The 18,043-nt window shown below is 38.8% G+C and overlaps 1 protein-coding gene across 1 annotated transcript; it reads right to left on the minus strand.

The window, feature by feature from the left end:
• Nucleotides 1-6,042: 6,042 nt before the first annotated feature.
• On the minus strand, nucleotides 6,043-10,426 carry LOC147426661 (uncharacterized). Its single transcript, XM_086498226.1, has 3 exons — nucleotides 9,900-10,426; nucleotides 8,351-8,595; nucleotides 6,043-6,110 (listed from the first exon to the last, which is right to left on the minus strand). Exons 1-3 carry the CDS (start codon nucleotides 10,424-10,426, stop codon nucleotides 6,043-6,045), a joined length of 840 nt encoding a protein of 279 aa, XP_086354352.1.
• Nucleotides 10,427-18,043: the final 7,617 nt, after the last annotated feature.

Consider the following 18,043-nt stretch of genomic DNA (forward strand, 5'->3'; position numbering starts at 1 on the left):
GGAAATATACGAAGATACTGAGGCTTACCAAAAATATATGTATAGTTGATTGCGGTTCAAATTCACTTCAACAAAGTTTTTCCCGTTGGGTGTTTGATATTGGCAATGGGGTTATGGATGATGGAGGAGACTTAGACAGGATCAAAATACCTTCACACATGATGCTTCTAGGAAAAAGTTGGCAGATCTTCTAAGCTTTATATATGGAGATTTGTGTCATGTGCAAGATCATGCAAGTTTTTTCAGAGATCGAGCAATACTTGCTCCGCGGAACAAAGAGGTGGATTTAATTAATGATAATGCATTGCAAAGAATGCATGGAGACTGCAAAGAGTATTTGAGTGCAGATTCAATATTATGTCAGAGGCAAACACACATTTATACACAATTGAATATCTGAATAGCCTTACTCTTGGTGGTGGTTTTCCACCTCATGCTTTAGTCTTGAAAGAAAATGCTCATATCACGTTGCTGCGAAATTTGGATCCAAGACGTGGATTATGCAACAGAACCAGATTGATATGCAAGCAATTGCATCATAAGGTAACTAAGACAAAGATAGTTATAGGATCAAATATTTGAAGAGAGAGTTTTTCTTCCAAGTATGGACTTTATTATTGGAAACCATCAGGGGCTTCCATTTCAAATGAAGCGTCGTCAGTTTCCAATCAGGCTTGCTTTTGGGATGACTATCAACAAAGCACAAGGGCAAACACTTGAAATTTTTTGTATATATCTTGCATCATCGATCTTCTCTCATGGACAGTTGTATATTGCAATGTCACGTGTACAAAGTGCAGCTTCTATGAGGTTGTTGTCAATACTGAAAACACTCAAGCGGAGTGTTACTACACTCCAAACATTGTATTCAAAGAACTATTATAACTAGCGAGCTCATAACAATAAGTTCAAATTGACATTGTGGCGAGTCACATAAAGTTAGACACACTTGATGTTAAATTTTGTTCATATCTCTTAGATCAAAAAATTGCCCACAGATGGACCCTCGACGTTGTGCCTTCTATGTAGTCGATCACATCACTGAATTCATTCGAGGTATTTATCTTCTTTTTTAAATTAGATTATTAACTTGACCTATTATTTGCTTGAGAAGATTGCCTTATACATTGACTTACTCTGTTAAAGATCCACCGTAATGGAGGGAGAGGGTTCGTGCTATGTTTTTGGTGATCTTATTTGATCAAACTCATATTATATTGTAAGAGTTTATATATATGGTATATTTGTAGTTTTAAGGTTTTATTCCTCTACATAATTCATGGATGCCTTTGCAGAGATCACTCCCATCAAATTTTATCATCGTAGGTGTTTATGAAATGCTATACTTAGGTAGAGATATGTCCATGGAAGTTCTTGGATACTACCATGTTGCCTTTTCTTGGAACCACAAGCATCGTCAAATTCAAGTTAATATTTTGTTTGTGAGTGACGACAGGCAAGTCAATGCACAACAGGTGGGGGTTGTTGAAGACCACACTACACCATATCGATTGAGGATATTTACTCAAGTTGAAACACCACTCCGTATCTTACAAAATGTATACAACATAGGTCCTTGGACTTATACAATCCCTAATGTGAACTCTCGAAGGCTACACTTTGAATAACTGTTTTGTATTGTTTCTTTGTGAAGTTTTGAAATTTCAAAGTCTTTTGAATTGCTTTCATTCATCTCTCTCTCTCTCTCTCTCTCTCTCTCTCTCTCTCTCTCTCTCTCTCTCTAATTCTTCACTAAAACAAAAGAAAGAAGGACATGATTCTCTACGGCATGATCGTCAAAGTCTTGTTTATTCTATTTCATATTTGTTTCTCTTAAAATTCCAAATCTGTGATGTTAGAGCAGATAAAGAATGGCACCATACATCATGGTTTCGTACACCCTCAATGATGTACCTGCTTATATTAGAGGTATGTAAATATAAAATCTTATCTTTGTTACTTACTCTTACCATGGATGAGAACTTTCTGGCCTTTATTTTGTATGTTTACACTTGTTACATTTTTTTTAGATCCTCCATTGTGGAGACGTCCTGCACATGCTGAGGATATTATTCGTACTATCGAGGATTTTGAGATCCTTCGATTCATATAGCTTGACCTTGAATCCATATGACGTTAAATGTGTTGTTATTTTTTATGTCTGAATGATTGGTTATTATTTTCATTGCAGGCTTCAATATTATTGGAGACATTCTGTCTTGGCATTATATGAAGCACGATATTTTAGAAGTGTTGTAGGTTATATCACATAGAGTTTGATATAGATGATATGTGAATCACTATATGAGAGTTAGGTATGCAACGCCCTCTCAATTGCAACTTTTCATACGGTCCCTATGGAGTGAATGAATGGATGTTAAGAATCTATTCTTTGGGTGAATCACCTCGACACCTCGATCGTAGTGTTCGACGTGTCGGACCTTGGATCTTGAGAATTCCAAGTAGAGTGTGTCGTAGGCTCATCTTCTCTAGATAACAAGCACTTTGATCCATTGTCTATGCATTCTAAGTACCGTATTTTTTTAGTTACTATTGGCTTATTGAAGTGGGTTTTTATCTACTACATACGTTTAATGTGAAAGAGAGAGAGAGAGAGAGAGAGAGAGAGAGAGAGAGAGAAAGAGAGAGAGAAATTTACGAATTGCTAATGTAGGTTAACATAGGTCATGATGTATTGGCTATTCTCCCAATACATATAAGGATGATTATATATTTGAAAGTTAAGGAAGAGTACATTCGTCAAGGATATGGTACATGGTGTTGGTGGCATCATTAGGTGTATTCATACGTTGATCGGTGGTATGGAAATTGTGGACGGTTAAGCATTTCACTATGCAAAGTTTCACAAATATTGAGCGAAATAAAATTGATGAGAGTCCTACAAGAACTACATATGGTTGATATTTATTATGTCAATGTTTGTGGTTGTGATAATCAGTTGTTGCGAAAGATATATCACAATCACAAACCTTACATTTCAGATGAAGAGTTTGAAATTTTAAAATTAATTGTGAAGTTTATCAATGGGGTATATTGGAGCGATCCTCAACCGTCCAATTATAGAGTAGAATATGAATCGTTGTAAACAAAAAAATTGAAGTTGTTGTAAAAACTTTGACCTAATGAACCTCTTGACACTTTTTGGCATGACAATTAGTAATTGAAGTGTTCGTATTGCGCTTATACTTTTTTAAAGTGTTTAAGTGGCCATGTTGATCATCTCTCTCTCTCTCTCTCTCTCTCTCTCTCTCTCTCTCTCTCTCTCTCTCTCTCTCTCTCTCACTAATTTTAAGCTTTGAGTACTATTAATGTTTTCTTTTCTTGCAGCCAGTTAAATGACCCACGAAATTGTGAATATTTTTCTAAGTAAAGAAAATCTTATTGTTGATGCCTTTGAAGAAAAATTATTATCTGCTGAACAGGAATGGCATTGGAAGTGATTGAGAAAACTTACACTGTTTGGTGGTCATACGTAGATGAAGAGTTGGACACAATTTACATCAAGTTGCTTGATCTCTATTTATTTTCCAATATTAAGCTCATGCTCTCAAAGCAAGAGCTTGGCTTGATTCGTCATTACAAGATTTACTTGAGCTGGGTTCAAAAAATAGATATAAGAGAAGTTTGTAGAGCTCAAGTGCAATATCTTGATCTTGTTGAAATAGCACGATTAAGTGTGCTATGCAGATATGTTCCAGAGCCTAACTTTATATATGTTTGTGTGTGTGTGTGTGTGCATCTTTATACATCTCTCCATGACACACACACGATCGACACTTTCTGTCTTTGGCCCCTTTAGACTACTCTTGGTACATTTAACCCATTTTGTGTACACACACACACACAGAGAAAGAGAGAGAGATTACATGAAAGCATATGACTAAAGAGACATATTTCAAAAGAAAAACAGTTTACATTATTGTGAAAAAGACTCGGGAACATATCTGCATAGCACTCTTAGTCGTGCTATTTCAACAGGATCAAGATATTGCGCTAGAGCTCTACAAACTTCTCTTATATCTATTTTTTGAACCCAACTCAAGTAAATCGTATAATGACGAATCAACCTAAGCTCTTGATTTAAGAGCATGAGCCTAATGTTGGAAAAGAAATAGGGATCAAGCAACTTGATGTAAATTGTGTCCAACTCTTCATCTACATATGACCTCCAAACAGTGTAGTTTTTCTCAATCACTTCCCATGTCCATTGCCATTCCTGTTCAGCAGGTAACAAATTTTCTTCAAAGGCATCAATAATAAGATTTTTTATACTCAAAAAAATATTCACAATTTCGTGGGTCATTTAACTGGCTGCAAGAAAAGAAGACAACATTAGTACTCAAAGCTTAAAATTAAAGAGAGAGAGACAGAGAGAGATGATCAACATGGCCACTTAAACACTTTAAAAAAGTATAAGCGTAATACGAACACTTGAATTACTAATTGTCATGCCAAAAAGTATCAAGAGGTTCATTAGATTAAAGTCTTTACAACAACCTCAATTTTTTTGTTTACAACGACTCATATTCTACTCTATAATTGGACGGTTGAGGATCGCTCCAATATACCCCATTGATAAACTTCACAATTAATTTCAAAATTTCAAACTCTTCATCCGAAATGTAAGATTTGTGACTGTTATATATCTTTCACAACTGAATATCACACCACAAACATTGATATATAAATATCAACCATATGTAGTTCTTGTAGTACTCTCATCAATTTTATTTCACTCAATATTTGTGACACTTTGCATAGTGAAATGCTTAACCGTCCACAATTTCCATACCACCCATCAGCATATAAATACACCCAATGATGCCACCAACACCATGTATCATATCCTTGACAAATCCCGAGGGATTCACTCTATATACAAAACAGGACGCCACCTTCGAGCAGACAACTTTGATAAAATCCCTATATACGACTCATATCAGGGGATATGACCCCCCTTTTCTATGCTTATACGAAAACCAATGAAGAAAATTATCATACCCCTATCTTACATATAAAACTTAGGTCTCATATGATCTAACTAAGTAAAACTAGTCAAAGAGTATGTAGCATAGTGACTGGCAATGTACTAAGGAATCACTTTTGTTGATAACTAATATACCCTCAATGTGTATTAGTTTGACTTTCAAACTATCTGATCGATCAGCCTGCACTCTTGATACTCGTCCAATTATGATCCATCCAAAGCTAGTGAAAATCAACCCTTGACCTGCTCCAAATCATCCCTTATCTATGACCGGATTGATGTAAAATTTGATGTGTGACTTGATAAAAAAACTCTTCCAAAATTCATCTGAGTTCTAGTGCACACCGGTGACAGATCATTATAAGTAATCAACCCGGGTTAGTCCCCCCCCTCCCCCTAAATATGATACCCCCTTCCTTATTTTTAAGATTGGGGGATAAATTATTGGGGGCCTACCCTTAACTTATACGCTTATGTAACTTGTAAAAAAAACCCTCCCCTGCACTTATGTGGTGCAATAAGTTTTCCATGGTGAATCCCTCGGGTGACAAATGTACTTTTCCTTAACTTTCAAATATATAATCATCCTTATATATATTGAGAGAATAGCAAATATATCATGACCCATGTTAGCCTACATTAGCAATTCGTAAATCTCTCTCTCTCTCTCTCTCTCTCTCTCTCTCTCTCTCTCTCATTAACCTATGTAGTAGATAAAAACCCACTTCAATAACCCAATAGTAACTAAAAAAATATGGTACTTAGAAAGCATAGACAATGGATCAAAGTGTTCGATCATCTAGAGAAGTTGAGCTTACGACACACTCTACTTGGAACTCTCAAGATCCAAGGTCCGACACATCGAACACTGCGACCGAGACGTCAAGGTGATTCACCCAAAGAATAGATTCTAAACATCCATTCATTCACTCTATAGGGACCGTATGAAAAGTTGCAATTGAGAGGGCGTTGTATACCTAACTCTCGTACAGTGATTCGCATATCATCTATATCAAACTCTATGTGATAATAACCTACAACACTTCTAAAATATCATGCTTCATATAATGCCAAGACAGAATGTCTGCAATAATATTGAAGCCTGCAATAAAAATAACACGACCAATCAGGTATAAAAAGTAACAACAAATTTAACGTCATATGGATTCAAGTTCAAGCTATACACACTGAAGGATCTCAAAATCCTCGATAATACAAACAATATCCTCAGCATGTGCAGGACCCCTCCACAATGGAAGATCTAGAAAAAAGGTAACACGTGTAAACATACAAAATAAAGGCCAGAAAGTTCTCATTCATTGTAAAAGTAAGTAACAAAAATAAGATTTTACATTTACATACCTCTAATATAAGTAGGTACATCATTGAGGATGTACGAAACCATGATGTATCTTCATTCTTTATCTGCTCTAACAGTACAGATTTGGAAGTTTAAGAGGAACAAATATGAAATAGAATAAAGAAGACTTTGACGATCATGCCGTAGAGAATCATGTCCTTCTTTCTTTTGTTTTAGTGAAGGATTTAAGAGAGAGAGAGAGAGAGAGAGAGAGAGAGAGAGAGAGAGGAATGAAAGCAATTCAAAAGACTTTGAACTTTCACAACTTCACAAAGAGACAATACAAAACAGTTATTCAAAGTGTAGCCTTCGAGAGACCACATTAGGGATTCTATAAATCCAAGGACCTATGTTGTATACATTTTGCAAGGTACAGAGTGGTGTTTCAACTTGAGTAAATATCCTCAATCGATATGGTGTAGTGCGGTCTCCAACAACCCCCACCTGTTGTGCATTGACTGGCCTCTCATCACTCGCAAACCAAATATTAACTTGAATTTGACGATGCTTGTGGTTCGAAGAAAAGGCAACATGGTGGTATCCAAGAACTTTCATGGACATATCTCTACCTAAGTATAGCATTTCATAAACACCTACGATGATAAAACCTTGAGGGGAGTGATCTCTGCAAAGGCATCCATGAATTATGTAGAGCAATAAAAACTTAAAACTACAAATATACCATATATAAAAACTCTTACAATAATATATTATTTTGATCAAATAAGATCACCAAAAACATAGCAGGAACTCTTTCCCTCCATTGCGGTAGATCTTCAACAGAGTAAGTCAATGTATAAGCTAATCTTCTCAAGAAAATAATAGGTCAAGTTAATAAACTAATTTTTAAAAAAAGATAAATACCTCAAATGAATTCAGTGATATGACCCACTACATAGGAGGCACTACCTCGAGGATCCATCTGTGGGCACCATCTGTGGGCAATACTTTGATCTAAGGGATATGAATAAAATTTCACATCAAATGTGTCTCACTTTATGTGAGAGCCACAATGTCAATTTGAACTTATTGTTATGAGCTCACTAGTTTTAATACTTCCTTGAATACAATGTTTGGAGTGTAGTAACACTCCGCTTGAGTGTTTCCAGTATTGACAACAATCCTCATAGAAGATGCAGTTCGTACACATGACATTGCAACATACAACTGTCCATGAGAGAAGATCGATGATGTAAGATATAGACCAAGAATTCCAAGTGTTTGCCCTTGTGCTTTGTTGATAGTCATCCCAAAAGCAAGCCTGACTAGAAACTGATGACGCTTCATTTGAAATGGAAGCCCCTGATGGTTTCCAATAATAAAGTTAATCCTTGAAAGAAAAACTCTCTCTCCAATATCCGATCCTATAACTATCTCTACCTCAATTACCTTATGATGAAATTGCTTGCATATCAATCTGGTTCCGTTGCATAATCCACATCTTGGATCCAAATTTCGCAGCAACATGATATGAGTATTTTCTTTCAAGACTAAAAGCATAAGGTGGAAAACCACCACCAAGAGTAAGGCTATTCAAATATTCAATTGTGTACAAATGTGTGTTTTCCTCTGACATACAAATTAAATCTGCACTCAGATACTCTTTGCAATCTCCATGCATTCTTTGCAATGCATAGTCATTAATTAAATCCACCTCTTTATTCCGCGGAGCAAGTATTGTTGAATCTCTAAAAAAAATTTCATGATCTTGCACATGACACAAATCCCCATATATAAAGCTTAGAAGATCTATCAAACTGTTTCCTGGAAGCATATGTGTGAAGGTATTTTGACACTATCTAAGTCTCCTCCATCATCCATAACCCCATTGCCAATATCAAGCACCCAACGGGAAAAGCTTTGTTGAAATGAATTTGAACCACAATCAACTAAACACATATTTTTGGTAAGCCTCAGTATCTTCGTATATTTCCATATGTGAGAATGACACAACGAAGCATTTACAATGTATGTATGACTACCTTTTAGTACAACAGGTAGTATTTGTCGAAAGTCACCTCCAAGCAAAATGGCTTTTCCACCAAACAAAGTATCTCGCTGCATAATATCTCTTAAATTTCTGTCTACTGCTTCAAATGCATAGCAATGTGTCATGGGAGCTTCATCCAATATAAGTAAAGCTGCAGTCCTTAGAAGTTCTGCAAGTTGACTATTTACCTTTATATTGCAAGTTGCATCAGAGTGAAGCTCCAAAGGTATCTTGAACCTAAAATGAGCAGTTCTTCCATTACTTAAAAGCAAAGCTGCAATACCCGAGGATGCACATGCAAGAGAAACTCTACAACTTCCTCGCAGTCGTGAAAGAAGTGCATTATATAAGTAAGTTTTTCTTGAGCCACCAGAACCATCTAAGGAAAATACCTTCCCTGAATGTGTGTCAACAGCTTGTAGCACTTGGTGATAAGCATCTCGTTGATCCTCATTTAAGGAAGTCTCCAGACAATCTGTCATACTACACTATTCATCAACATTGAACATTGTTTCTTCAGCCATAGCACCATTTTCACTTAAGGATACCAATGTTGAGTTTATTGCAGGCAACATATAATCGCAAAGCCTCTTGCCATGTTGTTGCAAAAAGCATTCTATATGAAGCAAAGCTTGATTTTTTTCCACATCAAATCGCACACTTGCATCTGAAATAAGCATCCTTAGGGCATAAACATAGTCCTCACAAAATTCAGTACAAAACCCTCCCAAAGAGCAGCCAGATCAAGTGGCTCACAAAAGACTAATATGATTCCAAACGGTTATCTCAACCGCATTTCATTTTGAAAAAAAGATGCCTCTTGGAGGCAAATTGACCATTCTTCATCATCTTGTAATAATCCTCTAGCTATACATGTCTCCTTGTATGTATCATAAATGTGACCATCATACATACGCAAGTCTTCAAAACACTTACATCCCTTGCAAATATTGAGAAGCATTCGTAGGTAATAAACCTCACCAGCAGTAGGGACAATATTATACATTCTTCCAATAGAAACACCCTGTTGTCGTGGAGACCATGCCTTTTGACTTTTATTCCATACCCAACCATTTGGAAAGTCAGTATATGTGAAGCTATTTGCTTCAGGATAGTTTTGATTTGCAACAAATCATTTTGTCAAGGTAGTTTTTCTATTTTGCTCATTATCTAGCAAATGTGATACATCATGACTATCTTAAAATGTAACCATATTCTACAATGGAAAGTGTACTTGCAATCATTGAATAGCTGGCCTTTCACCATGCATGTCGAAACCAAATATTCTCCACATAACCTTAGATGCAGAAACATAACGTGCATTGAGATAACTCTTGATCTCATCAGTAGCTCCTCCACCATCTTGAAGGACAACAGTGGCTCGATCATGTCCCTTGTAGACATACTTATAAAGATATTTCACGACAATGAAAGTTTAGCAGATTTGCACATTAATATGGTCTTGGTATCTTAGTGATAAGAGAGGGCTGTTAGGAACATTCCAACGATTATCTAAATTTTAATTTTTAGACGTAAGAAACCTTCCATCATCTCGTCTCATATACACAGGATATCCACTTTTGTTTACATTTGTAGACGTAGAAAATATTCGTGGGAACTTGAATCTACACTTCACATCAACCATATTACATGGAGAACATGGGTTCAAAGGACCACATGACCCATGAACATTACAACGACTCAGTACATCAAATAATTCTGGAAACACATTCTTCTCAGGGAGCTTTGCACAAACCAACTTGTCATAGTGTAATGTATCTATGGGTTTATATTCGGGTGCAAGTATCAACAATATATGTGCATGAGGAAGACCTCCCTTCTGAAACTCAATCAATGAAACATGTCCAATCACCTCCACAAATACAGCTTGCTTGATAAGTAAATGCATCATGTCTTGGAACTTCTGATAAAACACTTGTATAGTCACATCAAGACGATCAACAGCACTTTGTCCAGGTAGTAATGAATCATCTATTTCCTTCCATCGTGGATTACATGTCAATGTGATGAAGAGATCCAGTTTACCCCTACTACGAACAATTGCCATTGCATCTTGAAATAGTTGGCACATATATCTTGGACCTCCAACAAAAGACGAAGGCAAAATAATTCTACGGCCAACATTTTGACCTTCAACCCTCTCTAGACCATCTCTAGTCTTAACCATGTCAACCAATCCTTGGTACACTTCACCACGAAGTGTTTTTTGGTTATTTCGGATCCACAAAAGCCGTTGTGAGCGGGATGGAAACACACAGAACGCCTCTATAACGACCCGACACACACTCTTGGAAATATATACACACACACTATGGGGCACCACTCGGCTTACACAACACACCTAGCCGAGACAGGGAACACACCGATGGAGCGAGAGGAGAGAGACTATCCACTTTCCCACTCCACACAGAGAGACACACACACACACACAAAAAAAACTCAGCTCAAAAAAGGAGAACTTCTGATGTTTAGATACAAATGAGCTTGGGCCAACACCAATGGGGCAAATAGCTCACACAGTATGGGTAAAATAAGCCAGATACAATCACAAACTGGAGCAGAAACTTCGCTCATAGGAGAAACTTACACAGCCAAAACAGCAGAAAAAGAGGGAGGAATTTGGCAAAATGGACAGCGCCATCGCGTCCGGAACGGCCCAAAATCCTAGTCTACAATATCAATGTGCTCAAATCCAACCTCAGATGAGCAGTTTACGGCCAAAACAGGCTCCAAAAACCCCAAAAACACACCTGCGGCTGTTCCTCCTCTCTTCTCCACGTTTTTTCTGGTCTTCTCTCTGTTTTTTCAGTTCCCACACTTATCTTTATTAGTTGGGAACCCTTGGCCTTTTAGATGACCTCAAACGGACCCCGAACAGTGACCTCGCAGTGCATAGTTGTCACCTTTTTGCATCATCCGCACACCTGGCACTCAGCTTTTTCCAATAATGCGTCTCGCAACCACGTGAAGTGGCCCCAAAAAGTGGTCCTCATGATTACCTTTTTGCACAATTATCACAAGAAAACATCCACGTTGTGTCCGTACTTATCCACGTGGAAATATTGACCCCGTTCGACCTTCTGACGCCACTAGATGCCATCTGACGCACCTGCTTACCTCATGTCGTCGGCCCGCGGATAGCTTCCTCGAGAAGTTTTACGCGCTACCAACTCCTCATTATTGTAGAAAAAACACACTGGTACCGGTTCCGATGAAAATCGATGCACTATGTACACCCTGTCCTACCTGTACACACGTGGGCCCCACGTAACCACCTGTCTCTGGAAAATGGGCAATGCTTTATTCGATGCACCATGCATGTGTATATACATATGTGCAATCCCTTGCTCCAAAAAACTCCTGACATAATTTGCCCACCCCCTAGCCTGCTAGAGCATTCATGCTCAGCAGCAGCACTAGTAGATGCTCATTCCACCTGGATCAAAAGGCCAAAGGCATATCACCTCATTCAGAAGAAGCATCATAACACCACACCTACATTTGTCAACAATCAACCAGAATGCACCATAGGCATATCCAACTAACACATCCGCCTTGTCTGGAGTTCCAAAAGCATAAATATTGCATGCCACATTCAACCCAACCGATAGAGACAACTCAAGTGACTCATCACCTGGCATCTTGGCTTCACCAGCCATAGCAACAACCTGTAAATCATGCACCCAAGTAGCTAAAAGCATTGTGTGAAGGTAAAGTTGTTGATATCCAAAGCACAAAAGTATCCCCGCAGCACACATATCCCTAGCATAGGCATCCACATAGCTGAGATTGGACTCATATATGCCAAACCCCTTCTCATCATCATAAGCATACTCATCATCACACATAACTTCATCCACATCATAATCATGGCTATCACCACTATCCATAGCTTCTAGCATGGGTTCATCAGTCTCCAAGAAAAGAGATCCCTGCTCTAAACCACAATCATGCTCACAAATCAATTCAATCACTGCACATCCATCAACATATGGCTTCAAAACAGGCTCCACATCCAACAAATCCACAAAATGGCTCTCAACCTTGCCCTGTTCCCTAATTTCCAAGGAACTAGTATCCAAAGATACGTGCTCATCATCAATAACCTCAACCTCACACTCACACCCAGAATCACAAGGTACACAAGTAGCCAATGCATCCTCTTCAAGACTTTTCAATCCTGTATCCAAAGCATTACTCACCTCTTTAGGCTCTTCCATAAACCTGTCAACCTGCAAGACCTCTTTACGCTTCACAATAGACCTTGGGAAGAAACGAGAAACATCATAGGATAGGCTACTTTTTACCTGCTTAGGCTTAACTTCATATTCCATGTCAAATCCATCTTGCACATGCATACCTGTACTGATACCATGTTCCTCAAGACGCTTAAACTTCCATTCCTTGTGCTTTGCAATTCATACCGCATCTTCAAAAGACTCGGGCGTCTTCAACTTAACCTCGAACCGCAACCAAGGTGACAAACCATCAAGAAAAGAACTTTTCTTCAATGAACAAGGGGGGGTCTCATCCTTAAGAGCAACACACCAACGAGTCCATAAATCTGTAAAACGTTGTACATAGGCATCAACACCTTGACAAGAACCTTGCTTAAGAGCATTGAGCTCATTCCATACTGCATTTGCATCTTCAAAAACCTGGAAACGCTCTAAAAAAGCTTCTATAAACTTGTCAAGACTCAAACCATAGGAAGAAGCCATTGCTTCTTTAGCTTCCAAATCCATGAACCAAACACGGGCCTCATCTTTCAAAAGCAATCCAAATAGGCTCAAAATATTCTCCTCATCACACATATTGTTGCTTATGCAAGCCACCTCAACTTGCTCCAGAAAGTCTTCCGCATCTTCACCACTTCTTCCATGAAATTCCGGATAAGAGAAAGCCATGGCTACCCAAGCTTAATGCTTTAAGAACCTCTTCGAACACACGTGCAAGAACCCAAAACTTTTCACTACTCAATCCCCAGAAACTTCAATGGAGCTAGTCTTTAGATAAGGACAAACACATGCACATCAAATGAGTTTTCATAGTTGATCATCGGAATTACAACTGGCAAAGGATATTCCAGGATCTCTCTTAATCTTCTTGGCCCGAACATAAAGACTATGCGCTGCTAGAAAAAAATCTTCCTGGACACATGAACATTTATCTGGATTCTTTATGTTAAATGAAAAGGAGTGAACTCAGGTCCATTTTGATCATCCATCAAAGCCAACCATGAAGCTCCCAAGAAAGCAGTACACATGTCTTATCCTCTAATTTTGCCAAAATTTCAATAGCATAACAGCATAAATGGCTCAAAAGATCAAAAAACCAGCCATCATAGCTTGGAAAAATTTTGATAGAGTTTCCCCAAAAGTAGAGCAGTAGGAACCCAAAATATAGACTGTATATGTATGCATAAACTGTCAACAACAGAACCCGAGCATCAAATAGGACTCACTAGTACATAGCCTATGGCGAGGTCACAAAAAGGGTGCTCCAGCTACCTGTATCACCGAAAGGATCTCCACATTTGAGAATCCCCCAGCTCAATAAAACCTCAAGCTATCGACCCTCACACGAAGGCTAATGCAAATCGCGTATAGTCAAGTCTCAGAAATGACTATCTTCCAGACCAAGTCTCAAAAATGGTTGGGATTGCCAAATAAAACCATATATGGATCCACAAAGGCGTACCATGGCAGTTTCCACAAGTAACGTACAATCCAACAGACAATGCGCTCAAACAGGCGCCAAGTGATGCATACCCACAACCACTGCAAGTGACACCACTGCTAGTATATCACTGTACTCCAGCTACCTGTACCTATGTGAATCACCTGTACCTATACCTGTCTCTGTAACCTGTAATCTGCAACCTGCAACCTGTAATCCCGAATCTCGAAGCTTGAAGCTCGAAGCAGAGGGTACTCGAAGAAGATCCTCAATGGGGGTACCAAAAGAATGTGAGCGGGATGGAAACACACAAAACTCCTCTATAACGACCCGACACACACTCTTGGGAAGATATACACACACACTATGGGGCACCACTCGGCTTACACAACACACCTGGCCGAGACAGGGAACAGACCGATGGAGCGAGAGGAGAGAGACTATCCACTTTCCCACTCCACACAGAGAGACACACACACACAAAAAAAAACTCAGCTCAAAAAAGGAAAACTTCTGATGTTTAGATACAAATGAGCTTGGGCCAACACCAATGGGGCAAATAGCTCACACAGTATGGGTAAAATAAGCCAGATACAATCACAAAATGGAGCAGAAACTTCGCTCATAGGAGAAACTTACACAGCCAAAATAGCAGAAAAAGAGGGAGGAATTTGGCAAAATGGACAGCGCCATCGCGTCCGGAACGGCCCAAAACCCCAATCTACAATGTCAAAGTGCTCAAATTCGACCTCATATGAGCAGTTTACAGCCAAAACAGGCTCCAAAAACCCCAAAAACACACCTGCGGCTGTTCCTCCTCTCTTCTCCACGTTTTTTCTGGTCTTCTCTCTATTTTTTCAGTTCCCACACTTATCTTTATTAGTTGGGCACCCTTGGCCTTTTAGATGACCTCAAACGGACCCCGAACAGTGACCTCGCAGTGCATAGTTGTCACCTTTTTGCATCATCCGCACACCTAGCACTCAGCTTTTTCCAATAATGCGTCTCGCAACCACGTGAAGTGGCCCCAAAAAGTGATCCTCATTATTACCTTTTTTCACAATTATCACAAGAAAACATCCACGTTGTGTCCGTACTTATCCACGTGGAAATATTGACCCCGTTCCACCTCCTGACGCCACTAGATGCCATCTGACGCACCTGCTTACCTCATGTCGTCGGCCCGCGGATAGCTTCCTTGAGAAGTTTTACGCGCTACCAACTCCTCATTATTGTAGAAAAAACACACTGGTACTGGTTCCGATGAAAATCGATGCACTATGTACACCCTGTCCTACCTGTACACACGTGGGCCCCACGTAACCACCTGGCTCTGGAAAATGGGAAATGCTTTATTCGATGCACCATGCATGTGTATATACATATGCGCAATCCCTTGCTCCAAAAAACTCCTGACACCGTGACTCCTCTAGAGTACTATAACCATCCACGACATACTTTTGTAATAGCCTACCTCCTTGAAGAAGACACTCCATTGTATCGTCTCTTATTTGTAAGCGAAATACATAATATTGTTTTTGACTCAATTTTTTTTCATCGATAGTCTGTAAATAAAGATGCCACCCATCCTCTCCACTTGGAAATAGTAAAACATACAATAAGGACATGTAAGCTCGATGCATGCTAGAGATTCTTTTCAATCCCCCGTGTCGAAAATTCAGTACAATGCCGCGATAGCCAATATTTCTATCATCCCCTTGTCTTGGCATAATTGCAGCAACTTCAGAACCCCTTGGAGCAAGATATTGAGAACCATCACAACAATGCTCCACAATAACCATCCTCATATTGGGTACAATAGCATCTCCTGACAAAGAAGCAGTAGATCGTAGAGCATTTGCATAGGGATTTACTCTATGCATCATCACTTGTAAACACTTTAGAATATTACAATCTAAATTTGAAACATGATGCAATCTGTTGCTCAACTCATGTTCGGTATCAAAAAAATATAATTGTGCAAAGCGTGGAACTTCATTTTGTCCTTTAGCTGGTGCAAAGAACCAATGCTATAATAGACAGAGCCATGAACCTTAAAAGTGTATACACCTCTCCCACCATAATTAATAGTCTCATTGATATGGGCACCAAGAGACACAAATGCCAATGCATTATTATATCCTCAAATGTTTTATAAGAACTGTCTACTTCTTGTTGTGGTTGAGCTCATCAAATCTTTCAATTTATTTGGTGGCTCATTCAAAGGAAGTAATCGGACTTTTCCATCAGAGTAGTAATATTTACCCACAAATGTTTGGATAGTCTTTCCTTTCTCCCTCCACATTTGGAGCAAACATAATCTAAGCTTCCTAAGTTGTGCAACACACACTTTTTGGATAGAACTGGTGACATAGACTTGTAATGTAAAAAGAGAGACGTTGGATATTCAAAGCGAATGGACAAGCAGTGCTTTTCTACTTTAGAATAGTTTCCCTCTACTATGTTCATTGTTATCCCAACATTCATGGCTTCAGACTTTCCTTCATGTACATCATGCATGCTCTACTTTTCATTGCACTCCAATAAAGTTCCAATAGTACTTTGTAGTGAATGCCTTGTTCTCTCTCGTGCTATTTGGCGCCTCGCCTTTCGCAAATCATCATGCAGTCGACTATGTCGCACATGACCAGATGACAATATACGTGCTCCAGATACCATCTATGAAATCAAGTGCAAATAGATCTCATATAAATACAATATACCTGCTATAATTTGGATCAGTCACTAAAAGAACATTCTTATGCATAATAAAAATCAATATAAACTGGGACATCTAATTATATCTTCTAAACTAAATACATTTGACACATTGATAGTGACTCAATGAAAAAGTACAGTTTGATGAAGATACGGGATAGCATTACATATTTCTTTCATTAGTAGGATTAGTAGGATTAGGTCGTTGAGAAACTTGACGCTGCCTTGGTCGAACTAATCTAGCCAAAGCACTCAATTTATTTGAGGTAGCTCGGATATCTAAAAGTCTTGATGTAACATTTAATGGCCTGAAAACTTGTGTGTAGCGGAAATTAGCATAAACATAGTGGGCATTTCATTAGAATAGATTCCTAATGAGAATTACAAGAGTGCTTGGGTGGAGAGACCAACAAAAAGCATAACACCTAGTTAGATAGCATGAACAATATTTTCAAAAGAGAGAGAAATTAAGCTATTGACAACAGTTCCGGATTTGCATGGAGCCGGTCCCCCCTCCAAAAGGCTTTGTATTATGGTTTCTCCCATCAAGAGAGACATTGTACAATACAATTCTGTGTTCCTTCAAGACTAGCTAGTGCAATGAAGATGACAGCTTCATGCACTAAGCAAAACACTTAGCAAACACATCATCAATTATCCCCGGTCTCAGACCCAAGACCTCACACACCTTCAAAGATGGTGAGAGCTAGCAGGGTATGAGAGTAGATTGAGAGGAAGAAGGAGTATTCTTACAAGAAAGATGTACATCTCCTCACATAATCACTCATATTAGCATATCTTAGCTTAGTAATTAGCATGGTAGAGGAGATGAGCATGCATTGAAGCTTGGCTCTTGGTTGGATTTGCATCCCAAAGCCAAGAGTTGTTGGAGTAGGCCTCCCTTCTCACAAGCTTGGAGTAGGTGGTAAGCTTTCCATTAAAGCTTGAGAAGGAGAGAGAGTCTTCTTTACTTCACACATGAGATTGTGTGAGTGTGTGTGTGATAATGCCTTGCAAAAATCAGCCCCCTCTCTCTCTTGGTCAACCCCTCTTGCTATTTGCTCATGCTCTACTCTCATTGGACCTCCCCAGGCCTAGCCAATGGTAATTAAGCAGTATAAGTGATAGCCTTCTGACATGTGTCCCCCTTTCCCCTTTTGTGAGAGCTTTAGGTAATTTAATAATTCAACTAAACTCTCATTGGATCCCTTTGCCTCCTGGCCAATACGAATCAGGCAAGCCATTGGGCTGTTGAATGCTCATTAGA

Source organism: Adiantum capillus-veneris, chromosome 24 (assembly GCF_014529385.1).
Source record: "Adiantum capillus-veneris isolate H3 chromosome 24, ASM1452938v2, whole genome shotgun sequence".
Taxonomy (NCBI): domain Eukaryota; kingdom Viridiplantae; phylum Streptophyta; class Polypodiopsida; order Polypodiales; family Pteridaceae; genus Adiantum; species Adiantum capillus-veneris.